Source organism: Notechis scutatus, chromosome 2, assembly GCF_049901735.1.
Source record: "Notechis scutatus isolate UNSWTSFEM ecotype Mainland chromosome 2, rNotScu1.2, whole genome shotgun sequence".
In the NCBI taxonomy this organism is placed as follows: Eukaryota; Metazoa; Chordata; class Lepidosauria; order Squamata; family Elapidae; genus Notechis; species Notechis scutatus.
Window position 1 is genome coordinate 151,085,510 of NC_142010.1, and position 18,709 is coordinate 151,104,218.

General features: G+C 43.3%; 1 protein-coding gene across 6 annotated transcripts in view; it reads left to right on the forward strand.

Moving 5' to 3' along the window:
* The window catches only part of HDAC6 (histone deacetylase 6), a 42,546-nt gene extending 25,839 nt beyond the window's left edge, over window positions 1-16,707 (forward strand). For 3 of the 6 annotated variants that reach the window (XM_087956760.1, XM_087956758.1, XM_087956757.1), the window contains 8 exons: window positions 398-590; window positions 1,128-1,277; window positions 6,960-7,134; window positions 8,811-9,163; window positions 11,118-11,216; window positions 11,878-12,024; window positions 13,372-13,500; window positions 15,138-16,707. In XM_087956760.1, the coding sequence (XP_087812886.1) occupies window positions 398-590; window positions 1,128-1,277; window positions 6,960-7,134; window positions 8,811-9,163; window positions 11,118-11,216; window positions 11,878-12,024; window positions 13,372-13,500; window positions 15,138-15,206 (1,315 nt within the window). In that variant the 3' untranslated portion in view covers window positions 15,207-16,707. The remainder of the gene's footprint in view (window positions 1-397; window positions 591-1,127; window positions 1,278-6,959; window positions 7,135-8,810; window positions 9,164-11,117; window positions 11,217-11,877; window positions 12,025-13,371; window positions 13,501-15,137) is intronic. The other 3 variants (XM_087956761.1, XM_087956762.1, XM_087956763.1) reach the window with 2 other exon arrangements.
* Window positions 16,708-18,709: the final 2,002 nt, after the last annotated feature.

Here is an 18,709-nt window from a genome sequence, read left to right on the forward strand (position 1 = left end):
ATGATTTAGTTTAATTCCCAAACTGTCCCATATTGTTTCTCCCTGCCATATGTACAATCCAAAATAGTTTTTCATTGCTAGCAGAGAGCAGGTAAGTTTAGATAATAGAGATATAGATAATTGATAGATAGATAAAACAGACAGATAGACAAGATAATATGATAAAGTAAGACAAAACAAGGCAGACATTGTCCTCCAACTCCTTGAAGCCATTGTCCTATGAGTTGCTCAAGGTTTTAATGAGAGTGAGAAAGGGAAAGAAGGGAGAATAGAACCAGCAAATCTGAGAAGCCAAAATATGTAATTGTGACCTGTAGTTCTTAAGCATCCTGATTAGGAGGAGAAAGGCCTTTGCCTCCGCACCCTTTTTTCTAATCACCTTTCCCTTCCCTTCTAGTGTTTTATACATCTCCCTCCATCGGTACGACAACGGCACTTTCTTCCCCACTTCTGAGGATGCAGATTATGACCGAGTGGGTGTGGGACCCGGGGAAGGCTTCACCCTTAATGTGCCTTGGAACTGTTCCCGGATGGGAGACTCTGAGTATCTGGCTGCCTTCCATCAGATTATCATGCCTGTTAGTTATGAGGTATGCACTGAATATTCATGATGGGAAGTTTAGGAATGGCTTGAATGGTGCCATGATGGCGGTTATTAGATGCCATCTATTAACTATTATTTAACAGTTATTAAAGAGAGAGAAAACAACTGGGGAGATAGTTATTGAGTGCTATTTGTTTATTTAATCAAAGGTACATGAACACCCATCTCACACAAGTAACTTGGGTGGTGTACAATAAAAACAACAGTTTAAACTTTCTACAGAGATATCTAAGGCATTTAGAACCCGAACGGTCTTTTGCAGGGATGTGCAGACCCTGAGATTCCTTGCCACTGATCTAGAGGTTGTAGGCATGTTCCATTTGGCTAAGATAACTGGGTAGCCACTAGGTAGGCTGGGTTACAGTTCTCAAGAACCCAACCCATCCTGGCTTATGTTTGAGGATTCTGGGATGTTCTAGTCACAGTATCCGAAAAGAGCCGAGCTGCTTGCACTTGGCCCCCAAGGTGATGCGTTAGCAGGAAAAGCAGAAGGTTCAGTCACCCTGTTGTGTTTTTTTCCCAGTTCAACCCGGAGCTGGTCCTGGTGTCGGCTGGTTTTGATGCTGCTCGAGGGGACCCACTGGGGGGTTGTCTTGTGACCCCAGAATGCTACGCCCATATGACCCACCTCCTCTTGGGTTTGGCAGGAGGGAAAGTATCCGTTGTCCTAGAGGTAGGTCAGAAGTCTTGCCTTTATTATCTGGGAGCTACTTTTGTTGTATGGGTAGATACACAGAGTGAGAAATCACGAGGAAATGGGGCCTGGAATCCAGTGAGGAGAAAACGAGGAGTGAGTTTCAGGGGGGAAAAAGTAAGTACAAATAGTCCTTGAGTTACAACCACAATTGAGCCCAAAATTGATATTGCTAAGTGAACCATTTAAGTGAGCTTTGTCTCATTTTACGACCTTTTTTTGCCATCCTTGTTAAGTGAATCGTTGCAGTTGTTAAGTTAATAACACGGTTGTTAAATAAATCAGGATTCCCCATTGATTTTGCTTGTCGGAAGGTTGCAAAAGCTGATCACGTGATTCCAGGGCACGGCAACCGTCATAAATATGAACCAGTTGCCAAGCATCTGAATTTTGATCGTGTCACCATGGAGATAGTACAACGGTCATAAGTGTGAAAAACGGTTGTAAGTCATTTTTTCCCCAGTGCCGATGTAACTTTGAACGATCACTAAATGAACTGCTGTAAATCGAGGACTACCTGTATTCTTCTCCACTCCTTTTTTGTGGTTTTTGTTCTCCACTTCAAAGCAAGAAAAAAGGCTACAGATGCTTATAATTGCCGTATCGTTGCAGAGGGACAGAGGTTTCCGTTCCTAGGAGGAAAAGTTCAAATGCAGCATTTGAAAACAGTTTTGTTGCGAGGGAGAGGAGAAATGTGCTGAACGTCACCCTCCGACCCTGATGCCGCCACCCAGCCCCGACATTAACTCTTTTCATTCTCTGCCATTTTAAATGAAGCAGAAGCCAACAAGATACAAAGCACCGAGTTCTCATGTCAGCATTGCTTACAAGCAGGGGTGGGTTTCTACCGGTTCTGTCCACCTCTGTAGAACCGGTAGCTCTGAAGAGCAGCGGACATAGAACCGGTTCCATGTCTGCTGATGTTTTTGCCCACCTGCCCACCCGGGCTCTTACCTGACCTTTATTTCCTGATTTTTTTCAACTTCAGCTGCCGTGCGAGGCACAGCTGCAGTTAAAAAAGCAGGAAAAAAGGGCTTTTTCAAAGGCTGCTTCTCCACACGCAGCATGCTGATGATGATTTACAGGCGTGCGGCTGGCAGCATGCAGGGAAGCATATCGTAAATCACCGAACCTCATAAATGACTGAACTGGTAGTTAACCCTGTGGATCCCACCTCTGCTTCCAAGGATGCCTTTGGGGCTCCATGTGGGCTCCAGAAGGACTTTGATCAAAGCACAGCGGCTATCACACTGTGCTTCATTTGGAAGGAGGGGACCCGCTGAGACAACAAAGATTGACTAAAGAGGGAGAGAATATCCAGGAAAGCTGCAGAAGCTGCCAGGAAGCAGCATTCCCCACAGGCTTCTCATCTGTTAAATTGGCAGTGTACCGTCTAGCCATAACGGCCAGCACAGTTGCCAAATCTGGTGAAACTCTTTGATGAGAAGGACGACACCGTATTCCAAGAGTTGCCAATGTGTCTACAGAGGTCATCCAACTGACAGTAATATGTATAGTATAGGGCAGTGATGGCTGACCTTTTCCTCGTCACATGCCAAAACTGTGTGTGCGCACGCATGCGTGTCTCCACCCATAATGCAATGTGTGCGTGCCCCCGGCTCCCCTATGCATGCGGGTGCCCCCAAGGGTGGGATTCAAATTTTTTAATAACCGGTTCTCTGGGCGTGGCTTAGCTAGTGTGTGTGGCTTGGTGGTCATGTTATTGACTGGGTGTGGCCAACTCAGCATCACTCACATCGGGGCAAGCATCTCCTCACCTGGCCTCTCGTGATTGTGGGGATGCTGCAACAGTCGTAAGTGTGAAAAATGGTCATGTCACTTTTTTCAGTGCCATTGTAACTTTGAATGGTCACTCCACACAAGCAAAGTAACAGCAAAGGAGGAAAAAAAAAACTCCAGAGATGTTCCTGAGACAGGAAGTCTAGTCCTGCCAAGAATGTAATAAGGGTTAACGGAGAGGCAGTTTCTGTAAGCAACACCAGGATGTTTCCTTCCTGCCTTCCTTACAGGATTAGGCCAGTAATTTCTTCTAACAACCGGTTCTCTCAACTGCTTATAATGTTAACAACCGGTTCTAGCGAATAGGTGCGAACCTGTAGAATCCCACCCCTGCGTGCCCCCCTATGCGTGTACTGCGTGCCTCTGCGCATGCATGTGAGACCCCCACCCCATGCGCATGCATCTCCCACGCACGCATCTGCCCTGTGCATGCACAGCAGATACCTGATAATCGGCTGGTAGGGGGTGCACACGCATGCACAGTGGGGCTGTTCCGGTGACCTCTCATGTGCCAGCAGAAATGGCTCTGCGTGCCACTTCCGGCATGCATGCCGTAGGTTCACCATCCCAGATATAAGCAGTCCTGCTTTAACAACAGTAATTGGGACAAGGAACCTCCATTGCTAAGGTGCGACATCACATGACTGCTCCAGCTTTCGATGGTACTTCTGGTGGTCCCACTTGCCATCGTTAGGCAAACCCCATGCAGCCGCAGATCCTGCTATTGCACGATTGCCATTTGCAACCTTCTGCTGGATTCCCCAGTCAGAAGCTGGGAGGGAAGGTCACAAGACTGGGGCATGCTGTGATAGCTGCAGTTCTGAGGATCTGTTGTTTAAGTCCCCTTCACTCAGTGCTCTTGTAACTTTAAAGAATCGCTGAAGAAGTGGAGGTTAAGCCAGGATTGCCTGTCTGTGAATTGTGAGTGCTTCAAGCCCTATGTTAATTGCCGTTCTTACTTCTTTTCCTCATTCCCTCTCTTTCCTGTGCTCACAGCAACCAAAATCTTGCCAATAGACAAGGCTTGGTGTTAAGTTGAAGCCCCCAAGTGTGATTGGTAGCTTCTGTTCCCTGGAGAGGCTGAAATTGCCTTTGCTGTCTGGAAGCATAGACTTCAGGACTAGAAACTTACTGTTTCTATTTTAGATTGCAAAGAATATTTACGGTAGCAGCTCTGTTCTTGCACACCAACCTGCATGTAGGCTGGTACCAGAGGTGGCATTCAGCTGGTTCTGACCAGTTCTGGAGAACCGGTAGCGGAAATTTTGAGTAGTTTGGAGAACCGGCAAATATCACCTCTGACTGGCCCTGTCCCCATCTATTCTCTGCCTCCCGAGTCCCAGCTGATCGGCTGGGTCTTCTTCTTTTTTTTTTTTAAAACAAGTTTTATTAATTTTTAAAACACACAAATTATCATTATTCATTACATGTTTAAACCTTTTTTCATTGTCAATTTAACAAGTCAGATAAATTATAATTCTGTTTTAAACCATTTCCATACAACATACCAAAACCTCTTATTCAATTTCTCTTTACTTCTCTTTACTCTTATTCAATATCATTATTATTATTTCATCTGTTTCTTTCTGACTTAGTTACCATTATTCTCATTCTATATTTCTACAAGTTTTAACTAATTCTCCCCCCAAAAGACATATACACACAACACACAAAACATAAAAAAATCTTTTTGGAAAGTAACTTGGACCCAGGTGTCTCTCTCTTCATGGACTTCAATTATATTCATGCTCATCTTACATATCATTACTTATTTTATTTACCATTCTAAGCCTTCTATATTAACTTCCCCACATATTTCACACTTCTTACTTCTATCTTAATTAATCATCTTAGTTTGAATCATTATATTTATATCTTTTGTCCATTTCTTATCATCCCTTTGTCTCATTCCTTATAAAAAAAAAAAAATAAGTTTCTCCTGAAATCATTAATCAGAGTATGATGCCTTTCTATCTCCCCCAAGTTAATCAAATTAATCTTTTAAAGTAATATCTAATACCCAATCCGATTTTGCTTGGTACATTCTATCTAACTGATACATCCAACATAATTAAGTACATAATTAGACAATAAATCCAAATATTAAAAAAAGATACTATAATAAAAATTTTATAATAACATCAATACCATAGTCTTATTAAACTCTTTAATTAAAACAATATTCTAAACCTCCCCTATTATTAAGTTTTAAAGCCAATCATTTTTAAACATTTTAACATTTTAATCTCTTATCAACTCTTAAATCATTACAATACTACCATCTCATCTTATGTACCTTGCAAAATCTTTTTTTTTTTTAAAAATATACTTTATCCATTATCCATAAAAATTTCTTTTTTCATTTAATTTCAAAACATTGTAGCTTTTTTCCACCTTTTCCCTTTCTTTCTTCTCCCAACAAACCTTTCTACCCCCTTCTTCTAGCCTCTGCCTTACCAGCTTCCCTTCTCTGTCGTATTCCTTTTCCTTTTGTTTACTATCATCATATTGGTTTTGCACCTTATTTTTCCCTTTCTTAAATGTTTTTTAGATCTTAAGTCCTTAAGTCCTTTAGTTTTCTTCTTTTCTCTTCTTTTCTTTTCTTTCTCTTCTTCCTTCTTTCTGGATCAAATTCTGAGATTCATTAAAAATGGCTCCTTCCTTTCTTTCTTGTTCCTCTGCTGTCTTCATCTGTTGTAATGTTTGTTGATAATTAATAAGCGCCATTTCTAAGAAAAGGAAAGCTTCTTCCACACCATCTTTACCATTTTTTTTTTGCTTGTTCATATTCTTTTCTTAGTTCCTCAACAGAAAGAGCCATTATAAATCTTTTCTTTTCTTTTCCCCTTCTTTCTTCTTACAACAACCAGAATATTCAAAAGAGAATAAAAAAATATAAAACAGTCCCAAAGTTATCAGTCAGTCCAAACCAAGGCAGAGTTCTCACTTTCTCCTTCTGGGGTAATATCAATCCAAGAGAAAGAAAGTCCAAATCTGTTTAAAATCTTATTGCAATATATTCTAGTCTTCAAATCCTTAAGGCATCTGCTCCAACAAAGTCTTAGCATACAAATATTTTCTTTTAATCCTCTCTCTTCCCACTCATCGCTTAAAACCAATTTTCACCTAAAAGAAATAGATTTCTTAATATCCAGTTATTTATTCCGTAGGAAAAGAGGAAAGCTATCCTTTCAGCACCTTCAAACAGCCGCTTTTTTCCTCTTCTGGCAGGTATTATTCAGAAAGTCATACTTTTCAGGAATTTTATTAAATATGTCTTAGAGTCCTAGGAGCCAAGAAAAACTTTCTTCTCTCAATCACTTTCTCCACTTCCTCCTGCGCATTCTTACCCGGCTGCCAGCTTCTTTGTGGCGGCCATTACAGACCGCCGCTGCACCGTCCTGGGAAAAGGGAGTTCTGCCGGCCAGGGAGGGAGTCTGCAACACCCCCAAACCCTTCTCCGGATCCCCCTACCTTCAGCTGCCCCTGCAGGGCAGCTCTAGCTCCGTACCCGTCTGGGTGGAGCCCCAAAAACGACTAGCGCGGCAGGGATCGCGCAGCTTCACAAATCCCTGCCGCTCGCGAAGCCGACAAACCGGAAGTCAGTCGGCTGGGTCTTCTTTTGTTGCCCTGCACAGGAGAACGGAGCTGGAAAGCAAGTTATTGGGGTGGGGAGGGAATGTGGATTTTACAGTAACCTTCCCCCTGGAGTAGGATGGGAATGGAGATTTTGCAATATCCTTCCCCTGCCATGCCCACCAAGCCACGCCCACAGAATCGGTAGTAAAAAAAAATTGAATCCCATCACTGGCTGATAGCAATTATTTTGATGTCAAAGTAATGGTGTTTCTTTTCCTTCAGGGTGGCTACAACCTAGACTCTATCTCAGAGTCCATGACTATGTGCACACGCAGCCTCCTGGGGGATCCTCCACCCCCACTCGGACGCCTAAAGCCTCCCCATCTGAGTGCCCTGCAGTCCTTGGCCCGTGTCACTGCTGTGCACCGCAAATATTGGGCAAGCCTCCGACTGGAAGGTGAATATTTCTCTTTTTATCGAAAGTATCTCCGTTCCGTCTGGGCGGATGCACTTCATAACAACTGATACAGCGTAGTGGCTGTCCACCAAAACAAAATCTGCAATTTACCTCTTACTGTGAAGTTGTAGTGTCGGTATTTCTCATAGATTTCCCCCACTTCTATTCCACGAGAGGCTAATACTATTGAGCCATGCATTTGGGGCCCTTGTAAAATGGGAATATGGCACAGTCTTGTGCAGAATGAGCCACAGGTAGGCAACAAGAGCAAAGGAGTTTTGCAAGGGAGCCTGTGAATTACAGAGCAGGCTGATTGCCTGGGGTTTGCATAGTTTTCTGGCTGAGAGGTTGTGTGCTTCCTTGTTTTCCACACACAGTCTAAATAAGAGGCATGGAAGCTTACAGCTATAACAGGCTTCCTGATTAGGTGATCAGCTTGTAGGTGGAGTAATTTCTTAGGTAGGAGCTTATTCTCAAATGATGTTCTTAAGACAGGGGGACAGATCAAACCAGAAGATTTTTGGAGGCCATTTAGCAGGGGAAAGAACAACTCCGATTCTGCCAAAAGGAAGGTGCAGTTGACTTGCAAGACATGTGCCTTCTTATCAGAAGCGGTTGCTTTTTACACCTACGGGCTTGTCTCTTTACTGGAGAGGAAGGTAAAAGGACTGGAAGCCAGCCGTTCTCCTTTTAAAGCTCATCAAGATGAAGATCACATAAATAGTGTTCAGAGAGAAGGCAAAAAGAGTGAATTCTCTGAGGACAAGAGGCCACAAAAGTTAATCTTCATGGGGAGGCTGGATGGTCAGATGTTTGCTATAATGAATAGAGAGTTGGATACGTTACTTATATAGTTGCTTTCAGCTCAGTCCAGTGGGGTGACTAACAAAAGGGCACGCCTGACCTTGGAGAAGCATGCAAGGGGCCTAAACTCCCAAGAACTGGCAAAAGTGGGGGGATCAATTAACACAGCAGTCCCCAACCGTTTTTGGCACCAGGGATCTGTTTTGTGGAAGAAATTTTTTTCCACGGACCAAGGGATGGAGGAAGAGGAGCGCACAACCCAGATCCCTCGCATACGCAGTTTACAGTAGGGTTCACGCTTCTATGAGAATCAGTGACCTGAGATGGAGCTGAGGCTTGCAAATCCAGATGAAGTTTGCTTGCTTGCCCGCCAGCCCCTCACCTCCAGCTGTGTGGCCCGGTTCCTAACAGACCACGGACCCATACCGGTCCATGACTCACAGTTGGGGACCCCTGCATTAAGAGACATTTGATCTTCACAGCCATAGCAGCATCAAGGCCTTTCATCTTGATGTTGGAGGGTGCCTAGCAACTACACAGTGTAGGAAAAGAACGATAAGAGATTGGTTGAATTCCTGCTGATGTCGCAAAAGACTCTTTCCTACAAAGCACTGTCACAGGGAATGGGCTGCAGCAGAACAGGGCAAAGAAAGCCGGGGAGGGAGGAAGAGAGAGGTCGGACGTAAGAATTTAAACAAAGGGGATAAGATGAAGTCGGGGAAGACGCAGGGAAATAAGTGCGCAAGTAAAGGGAGGTCGGAGTTGTATTGAGTGCCTGCCCATTTAGTAACACTGGGTTCACTTTCCCACCTTTTCCATTCCCATCATCTTAGCTAAGCATCTGGAAGGCAACTTTTATTTTTCCTCCCCAGTGCCTGCCACTCTGTGGGAGAAGCCCAGGACTCGGGCTGGGAAGGAAACTCCCGTTCCAAATGAGGTTCCTGAACAAGTCCCTCAGGAGTTGCTCCAAAGCCCTGTAGCTCAGCCTGTGGAAGCTATAGATGATGCCGTGATGGGCTTGGGCTCCCTCCAGCTAGAAGACAACCTGACGGAAGAAGGCGAAACGGCTTCGAGTTCTCTCTCTCCTGATTCTAGTCCGGTGGGTGAGGAAGCTCGGCCAAAAGTCAGCGGATCCCCTAAGGAAATGGATCCTGCAGAGAATGCACCAAGGGAAGGGGGATCGGCAGAGAGCTTCTCTGGGGAAGGGATGGCTCCTGACAAAGAAGTGAGTACCAAAGCTTTTTTTCTTTACACATCATGGATTTTTCGAGCTGCTTTTCTCTTTTAGGGAATACGTTTCACATCAATTTGTGTTTCACACGAAGCCATGGCTGTCGCAAAGCAATTGGGGGCTTGTGTCATGGTGGCGCAATGGTTAGAATGCAGTCTTGCAGGCTAATTCTGCCAACTGTCAGGAGTTCAATCCCCCTTGGCTCATGGTTGACTCAGCCTTCCATCCTTCTGAGGTCGGTAAAATGAGGACCCAGATTCTTTAGGGCAAAATGCTGACTCTAAATCTCTCAGAGAGGGCTGAAAAGCACTGTGAAGCGATTTATCTCTACGTGCTATAGCTATTGTGTGAAAGACCTCATCGAGTCTAAGTGTGCTCCAGCTTCTTGGCCTCCCCAATGATTGTGCTGAGAATTCGTTTAGGAAGGAGCCAATCTTCGTGTGGCTGTTGATAAAAACAGGAACGACAGCGTCCAGTGACGAATATGGCATAAGAAGATGAGAAGAATCTTCTTGTGTTGTTCATATTGAAGAGAAAGAGTTAGCACTGGAAATGCTCACCCTCCTCCTTGTCTGAAGAGCTCAGAATTAACCTAATGGACGCAGAAGAATGCATAAAACTACTCTGCATCTGTGATTTCTTCTTTCATCCCTCCCCTCCCACTCTTTGCATAGGAAGCTGTTGTTTCCATTTCCCCAGATTTGTCTAAGTTCCATGTCAGTGATTCTCTTCTTTTAACCGTCCTCTCCCCACCCCCAGCCATGACCCCTGATGCCGGTCCACGGAGCCAGGAAGGTTGGGGATCGCTGTGTGTTAGACCAGGGGTCTCCAATCTTGACAACTAAGACTTGTGGACCTCAACTCCCAGGATTCCTCAGTCAGCAAAGCTTTAAAGTTGCCAAGGTTGGAGACCTCTGTGTTAGACTACTATTCCCTTTACCACCTAACAGCCAACATTTTGGAGTGATGCTGTTTGGGACAATGGAAGTCATAGTCCACATGTAAAGGAAGTAAAGCTGATTTAGATTATAAGTCTTTAAACAAAGGCATTTCATCATTTCAGATGGTTAAAAACTGCTCGGCCCAATTGAAATATTTAAACTACTGAGGTTGGTAAGAGATTGGGGAAGAGATAACCAAGGCTCTTTTCCCTGCTTCCCTGTCAGGGTTCCAAGTAATAGTTCCACATCAAGCAAAACTCTTAAGGCAGGTAGATTCCTTAAAGCAGTGATCCCCAACCTTTTTACGCCGCGGCCCGGTATCCCCAACCTTTTTGGCGCGGCCCGGTACCGACATCAGCTGGCGCGCGCCATCTTGTTTTGATGAAAAAGTGTTTCCGGTGAGCTTTCTACCCGAAAAGCTCACCGGAAGCACTTTTTCATCAAAACAAGATGGCGGGCGCTAGCAAGCCAGCGGGTAGGACTTGTTCCACGGACGGTACCGGTCCGCGGACCGTGGTTGGGGACCCCTGCCTTAAAGAATAGCTTTATTGGAAATATATTGGCACAGATCTGGTGAAAACCGACTCTGAAGGGTCCCACGGTTTGTTCCCCAAATTAAAAGTAAAGGTTTTTCTCTCAACCCCAAACAATCAGTCATATGGTCCAATCAAGTCGCTGTCTGATGGTCTGGTGACATCACTCCTTCTTCTGGCCAGGTGTGGGAACGTCCTTGGTTCCTAAGAGAGAGTATTTTATTTTGACTACACAGCCCCAGCTATCTCTAATCCCCCCTCCCTATCCCTCAGCTCCAGTGTGGCAGCACTGAAGCTCCAAGATGGCTTCACCCAGGGTTGCCTTCCACAAAACCGGCCCTGTTCATGAGAACAATAGATGAGGAAGCTGCAATTCTGCTATAAAATAACTACATTTCAAGGACTTCTGGAAAATACCACCTCATATCATCTCGATCATCCCTCTCTTTTTTCCCTCCCCCCTCTTATTTTCAGCATCACCGCCCAATGAATGTTGAGGTTGTCCTGTTGGATGAAGCAGCAGGGGGTTGTTCTTCGTTTGATGAGAAGATTGGGGATAATGTGGCTGGCAGTGTGAGTATTGGGAGGGGAAGAGATTATTGGGAAGAGGTCAAGATTCAATTTCTTGAGTCTAGAGAAAGTTGTGTCTGATAGAGCTGCAATAGCATGTCGGTGGGCCTAAGGAAGAGTGAATGGGCATATTTGGCTTGTAGTCTGACTGGAAAAGCCTTGCGTATTTACGTGAGACTTTCAACTCGAGACGGAGGAATCTACATCTTACATGTTTTTACAAGGATGTGATATAACTCCATGAGTATTCCAGCAGAGATTTCAGGAATGCTCCTGTGATGCTCAAGGGGTTAGAGTCGTTAGACAACAGAGAATCTGTGTGGCTGGTTCTAGAATCAAGTCCAGTTAAAGCCTGACTTCAGAACCAGGACAGAAGTGATAGAAGAAGTGGTCCTTGAACAGGACTTGCAAACTCTTATCAAATCCAACCAGTTTCTGAATTAAAAGCCCTGAGACAAGAGAGGAGAGTGGTAGAAGTGCCTGGGGGGTTATTTAACAGTCCCAGGAAGCTGAAGATACACAAAGGGGAATTTCTGAGTTTAGCAAAAGTTTCAGAACAGGGGAGGAGGGAGTCTTAACTTGATGAGAAAAAGTCAAGACGTAGAAGGGACAGCCTCTAGGCTGGATGTCAGGATAGAAGGATTCTTTTGTTCTCTCTTTGCAGGGGCTCTTTTATGTCGTGACTCCCTTGCCCTGGTGCCCCCACCTCAGCTCCGTGCTGCCTGTGCCTCCTGGGGGCCTGAATGTGTGGGAGCCTTGTGCAGAATGTGGCAGCGAGATGGAGAACTGGGTTTGTCTGGTGTGCTATAAAGTAAGGATACCAGTCCTGAAGGTGCCGCTTCGGGGTTAGAGGCTAGAAGTAATTGGGTTTTGATACACCTGGGGCCAAATAAGGACCCTCCCTGTTCCTGAAGGAAGTCTACTTAATAGCTTAGGGTGGAGAAACGCCAACACCTAATATTACATATTATAACCGCTGCAAGAATTTCTCTTGCTCAAAACTGGAAACTGACCACGACACCCACAGATCTAGCAATAATGAATAAGATACATCAATGAGCAGAAATGATTAGACTAACAGTGTTATTAAAAAACAGGGAAGAATATTTTACGATATAGAACATATGGTATAAATGGTTAAAAAAAAAGGGTGTAACGATGTTTGTGAAAATGACTGAAGAAAACTCAAAGAAGAATATGATATATGACTTATGTGTATATATGTAAAGTAATGTAGATAAATAAGTATTGTAATTTAACAGTAGTATAGTAAGCAAAAAACTAGTAAACTAGCTACAGAAGTACCTAGGGTAAATGAACCTAATTGTTACTAACGGACATATACACTGCTGTAAAATGTGAGAACTCGTTTCTCTTTTTTAAATTTTTGAAACTTTGAATAAATAAATTTATTTTAAAAAGATAGTTTAGGGTGGGTAAATTTTTGGTGGACGGTGGCCATCCTCCACCAATTGGGGTCTCCATTACACAAAGGTTCGCTGCTGATGGAGCAGTAATGCAACAATGTCATCAAAGGAAGCTGCATTTTCAGTTCATTCTCTATTTTGCTGGGAATGTTTAGTTTTTCCCTACACATTGTTAATTCTCTGAGGGCACCTGACACCTGTGGTTCTTTAGTTTCCCATCCAAATTGCCAGAAACTCACATCAACTTTGAGAGCTCTGTGGAGTTTTAAAAAAAGAGCTGATCATGCACAGATTGCTCATGCTATAAGGTGGCTCTTCGTACTCCAATTATATCTCCTTCTGGAGTTGCTAGTTTTGAGTTCTGGCTCAGGGGCTCATTGTCTGTTATGGCAGGCAAGGGGACGTTCCTCCAGGTGCTCTTGGCCAGGAGCTATTTTAGGCGTTTCATTGACCTGCTTCTATCATCTTCCAGCTTGACTGGCTTGAATGAAATAACAACAGAGTTTGTTCTCCACCGTTACTTTCTTCTCTGTAATATGCTCCATTTGCTTTGTGTGTAGGGTGGGGTGGGGGGTTATGCCTTTAAGGAAATTTGAGATCATTTGATTGATGGATTAAATTTATGTGCTGCCCATCTCCCCAATAAAATGTCTCTGGCCGGAGCATGACATTCTAGATCTGTGCCTTTAATGTTTCAGCTCTGCCCTCCTGAAATATTACATTCGTTTCAGGTCTGTTGTGGACGCTACATTAATCAACATATGCTGGATCACAACAAGGAATCTGGACATCCACTGGTGCTTAGCTTTTCAGATCTCTCTGCCTGGTGCTATGACTGTCAAGCCTATATCAGTCACCCAGTGAGTTGTAACTCCTCCTCCTCCTCCTCTTTCTCCTCCTCTTTTTCCTCCTCCCCAAATTGAATATTGAACTGCACATCTGAGGATCAGATGAGAGAAATGCAACGTTTTCTTCTTCCGTTGGCCATCAAGACTGTCGGTTAGGCAAGAGTTTATTGTATTTTATTGCGTGTGGGTGTGAAGCACAGGGAGTCATTACAGAGCATGATTTAGGGGAACCTTTTCAACTCTGGTGTGCTCCAGAAGAGTTTGGATTATAACACCAGGACATCTGACTAGTTATTATCCAATAGATCTAGAGGGAGGGGAAGGAGGGAGGAATACCTTTAGGAAAGTGTTTTGAGAGACAGTGTTTTAGTCAGTATATCATGGATGCTCGACAGGCGACCCTCCAGCCCCCAACTTGTCAGACAGTGTTCATCAGGCTGCACTAAGTTTGCAAAATAGCCCAACCACATATCACATAGATTTTTAAGTTTCCTAACAGTTTTATGCTTTTGGGACATGTTGGACTATAAACTCCATCGTCCTCAGCCAGAGCATCAGCAAAACACTTGATTAGGGAAGCCTTTAGACTGCTTTTTAGATTGATAATCATTTTAAGGACATTGGATTTAGACCACAAGTAGAGAAATTAGTTCACTCTCAGTCACTGAAGTTTACCTGGTGTGTGTGTGTGTGTGTGTGTGTGTGTGTGTGTGTGTGTGTAGGGAAGAGCTTTGGGCTAATCTTCTAGGCCAGCCTGTCTCATGGTCATAAGAGGAAGGAAATAATTATGTGTATTGCCTTGAAAGGCTGGATAGAGAGTTAATGAATAAACAAATAAATATCCACTAATGTCTACAGGATACCTTATTCTGTTAGGGGAGAGGCATTGCCCCATAGCCCCTTTTGTACAAGTGGCAAAGCAGCTTATCTTCTTGTAAGAAAGAGCATTAAGCAAATGGCTAGTGTGGAATGGATTTTCTTCTACTGCCAATGGTGTCATTTGTTATCTGGGGTAAAATGCAGAATGATGTTGATGGAAGAATGGGGACAAACTGGACAGCTGAGTAAAACTTCTTCATGCCAGACAAAATCAAGGTGCCGAGGGCCACACAATATGGGGCATAGCATAGGATTTTATTTATCACAGTGCAAGGGGTAGACTTTGAAAAAAAATGGCTGTTGTGGAAGGAAAGAATAAATCTCTCTGGGTTCTGTAATTCAAGGGGAAAGTTCTTTCTGTAATATTTTGTTGGGGAGAAAGGAAAAATTGGAAAGCAATATTTCTCAACTGCAGGAATATTGATGGGTCTTCTCCCTTCTGGGAGAAGAGAACAAAGGAAGCTGTTTGTCGTTGTCCCCCAGGTTAATGAATGGGAGCAAGGTTGAGTAGGGAGGTGAGGCTAGAATGGGTTTTGAATTCAGGTTTAATAACTTTCTTCGGACATATATATAAAAAGGATTAATAAAAAAGAATTGAAATATAATAGCCCTTCTTGTCTAAATTCAGAACTCTCACCAACACACAGCTCTGTCTCTCAGCTTTACCAACTGTAAAGCTGTTACGCTAGTCTCACTAAAGAGGACAGAATACAGGGCTGGATGGCCAAATCCAAGTGCTGATGTTCAGTGTAAGTGTTTTTTTTCTTCAGGTCCTTCTTGAAGCCAAGTGCCAGGCTCACAAGTTGAAGTTTGGAGTGGACATGCACCTGCCTTCCTAAGGTGACTTTGTCCAGAGGGAAGTCCGAAGATTGAATGCAGCACAATCAACCATCGTTTGACCTCACTGAAGTGAATCGGAGGCTTCTTAAAAGGGCTCTTTGTGCCAAAAAAAAAATAGCCAGCAACCATCAATTACAATACCACCAGCAGCCATAAATCAACCACCAGCACACTCACTGCTTCCACTAGGACAAAAAAACGTCCTCTTCTGGTCCAATCCATGAAGAGGAATAATCAACTGTTAGCGCACTAAGGATAACCTTTGCTTCCAATCAGAAGTACTTTGCTTTCTTCAATGCCGAAGAGATACCACGCTAATTCTTTTTTACTAAAGTTGCAAGGGACTCACTTTTCCAGTGTTTGATTGTGCAAGGCTGCCTTTCCTCTCTATATTACTGTATATTCCTCGAAATCGTCTCTCTCCTCCCCGTTACAGTGCTTTCTTGCTCAGTTGGGGAAAAGCCTGTGTTGATTTTAAAATAATCTGCAAGACTTTGGAGTGAAGGAGAGAAAGTTTTGCTTTGAGATTAGAGTAGGTAGGGTGTGATGTTGGTCTGCCTTTATTAAGGACCTGCGTTGTACTTTTAAGACCAGGTTCACACGATGTATATGCATGTATGGGTAAAAGAGAGAAAGGGAAATGTCACTTTAAACACAACCTGAGGTTAACCTGAGGCACGATGGCCAAGCCACTAGTTAGGATGAGTCATGACACTTCTAGAATGGCATGATTTGAAACCTTGCATTTATGTGCAGGTTGTTTTCTGCAGACAAAAATAAGAATGGCCTGGGGCAAAAGAGAATGTGAGAATTGGGCTTTGATAGCTTTAATGGAAATAACTTGGTATAGTTGGCTTGTTAAGCAAGAAGCAGGGTGGCCTTCCTTAAGAGCCCCTGGCAAATGACTGGGGAAAGATTGGGTTAGATCCCCTGGCTGCTTCCCTGTGAGGATGGGGGTGGCTTAGGTGTACAAGAGGAAAGTCTTCGAGCTTCTCTTCTGTCAAGCTAAATAGTGATGGTGTGTGGGGGGCAATATTCGGGAACTGGCAAACTTACCTAGCCTTTAAATAAGAGCAGCCAGTTCAGGTGTTTTGGCTTATAGCTTCCATTGTCCTTAATTGATTATGTTAGTTGGGTTGAAGGGCATGTCCAAAGCATCTAGAGAGGACCAATTTGCTTCCTGTTGAGAAAAGCTGATGGAGGAAAAAGGTATTTGTTGAAAAGAGTTAATGGGGTGGTGGTGGCAAGAAAAAAGACGAGTGGGAGGGCGTGTCACTGTGTGTTTGAAAGGAGACCACCAACTTCCACATGAGGGTGCATCGTTTTCCAGGGCCGGCCCTGGTGGTTTTGGGGAGGGGATATGGGTATTTTGGGGTTGATATTGAAACTTGGAGAACATTTTGTTGGATTGTAGCTTTCACTAAAAAAAAAATGTTTGTATGTTCCTCTGCTTGATTTGTACTCTTTCTAATTCAAATAAAGTTATATCTCTGCCTGCAATTGTATATGTGCGTGTATTTAGGGATGGGTCTGTATTTAGAGGGATCTTGGAGGGGAGAGAGGTGCATTGTTAAACTTTAAAAAAAAATTAAAAGAAAACTTTATTAAAGATTAAAAAATAAAAAAACTATGTACAATACATCGAATACAACTTTACGTTGCAGACAAAATCTATATATAAGAAAACATAATAGATACCTATAAAACATATGTTTCTGATCAACTAAGACGGTGTGATTTTTTTCTTGGTAATAATTTTACTACTTTTTGTTTCTTAATTTGATAAACATTCTTAATTTAACCACTCCATTCATCAAAACCATCTCTTTTAATTTCCTGTTTTTTTCTCTTTAATCCACTTATACTATTTATCCCAAGCTGTAATATATCTTGAGTCTTCCTTATTCCTAAGTTTTTGTGTGAGTAGGTCCATTTCAGCGCAGTCAAGTATTTTCTGAGTAATCAAATTATGTGTTGGCATTTGATCGCCCTTCCAACATTGTGCCAACGCAATTCTTGCCGCTGTGATTATATGGAGAATTAAATATTTCATTTCATTTGCGTAGTCCCCTTTTAACATTCCCAACAAAAATATTTCAGGTTTAAATTCTAATTGAATACTTGTAGTTTCTCTTATCCACAGTCTAATTTTTTCCCCAATATTTTTTACTTTTTGGGTAGAGCCACCAAGTGTGGAAGAAGGTTGGACTCATCTGTCCTCATCCCAGGATTCGGCTCAGCTTGCAGCTGAGTTGATACTGTCCTTCATTTTCTGCCAGTACCTACTTCCTCACAATTCCCCATTAACAGGTACACATTTCAAAAAGTACAGTATGATACTGTAGGCCCAGTAAGGAGAGACCTGTATGGTACATTGGCCACAGTACTGAGTTAAGAGGGAGGAAACCCAGGTTCTAATCTCACCTCAGGCACAGAAGCCACCTGGCTGATTTTGGGCCAGTTACCCCCATCTCAGCTCTGATCCATATCAGACTGCAGCAAGTTGGCTGATAACCAAAACTCCTTTGTCACATCAGGCATTGATAGCTTTGCTGGAAGAACTAGGAAGGCTCTTGCAACTTTGTGAGACAAATGCTAAAAAAAACAAAAACAGCCACATGACAGATCCATTGAGCGTTTGGGAAGCATCAGTCCCTTTCCTTTGTTCCCTTTCTTTGCGGCCTATATACTGCTTGGCTATTCATTGGATCTGTTTAACCTATTCGCTTATGATACGAGACAAAAAACTACATTGATAGTCATCTGTCCCATATGATTTGTCAGCCTGCCTGCCCCAGCATTTTCTGATACGCAAACACTGTTGAGCATTACCCCGTCATCTGTTTTCCTGCCAGCTGATAATATGGAGTGCTGAGGATCTACCTTCTGCTAATGGTGGCAGACAGCTGATAGATTGCTAGGATAATTGGGGCAGAGACAGAGATAAAGATAACTAGCCAGTAGAAAAAGTAGGTGGGTTCCATGTAATTTAGGGGTGGCATTTTGGTCCAAAGGCCACAGGCTGCTCACTTTATGTACTATACAACCACGTCTCTGAACATTTTCTCTTCATGATTAGCTTTTCCTGTTGCTTGTTTTTCATTTCCTCATCCCGCCACAATCTCTATACATTTTCTTCCCAGGTGTCTGCATACATTTCCATTCCTGAATTTCCTCCCCTTTTAGTCTGATCCCATCCAACTATTGTTACCAAAAGCATTTACTTTCTTTTTATCCTTCTCCATATTTTCTTGCCTCCTGATCCCGGTGTTCTTCTCTTCGCTCCTCTTGGTTGCCGTTGTTCGTAGAGTTCCTGTTTTCTTGAGAAAACACAGCCTAGTAAAGGGTATGTCGGATGCTGGTGGGCTGAGCAATATGGCACTTGGTAATTGGTATTGGTCTCTTTGGAGGGAAAGCTTTGCTCCCATAATAATGAAATTTTTCTTTAATTCAGCAAACCTTGAGTTTCCTTGAGAGTGTATGTTTCTCAGGTGCCTTGTTT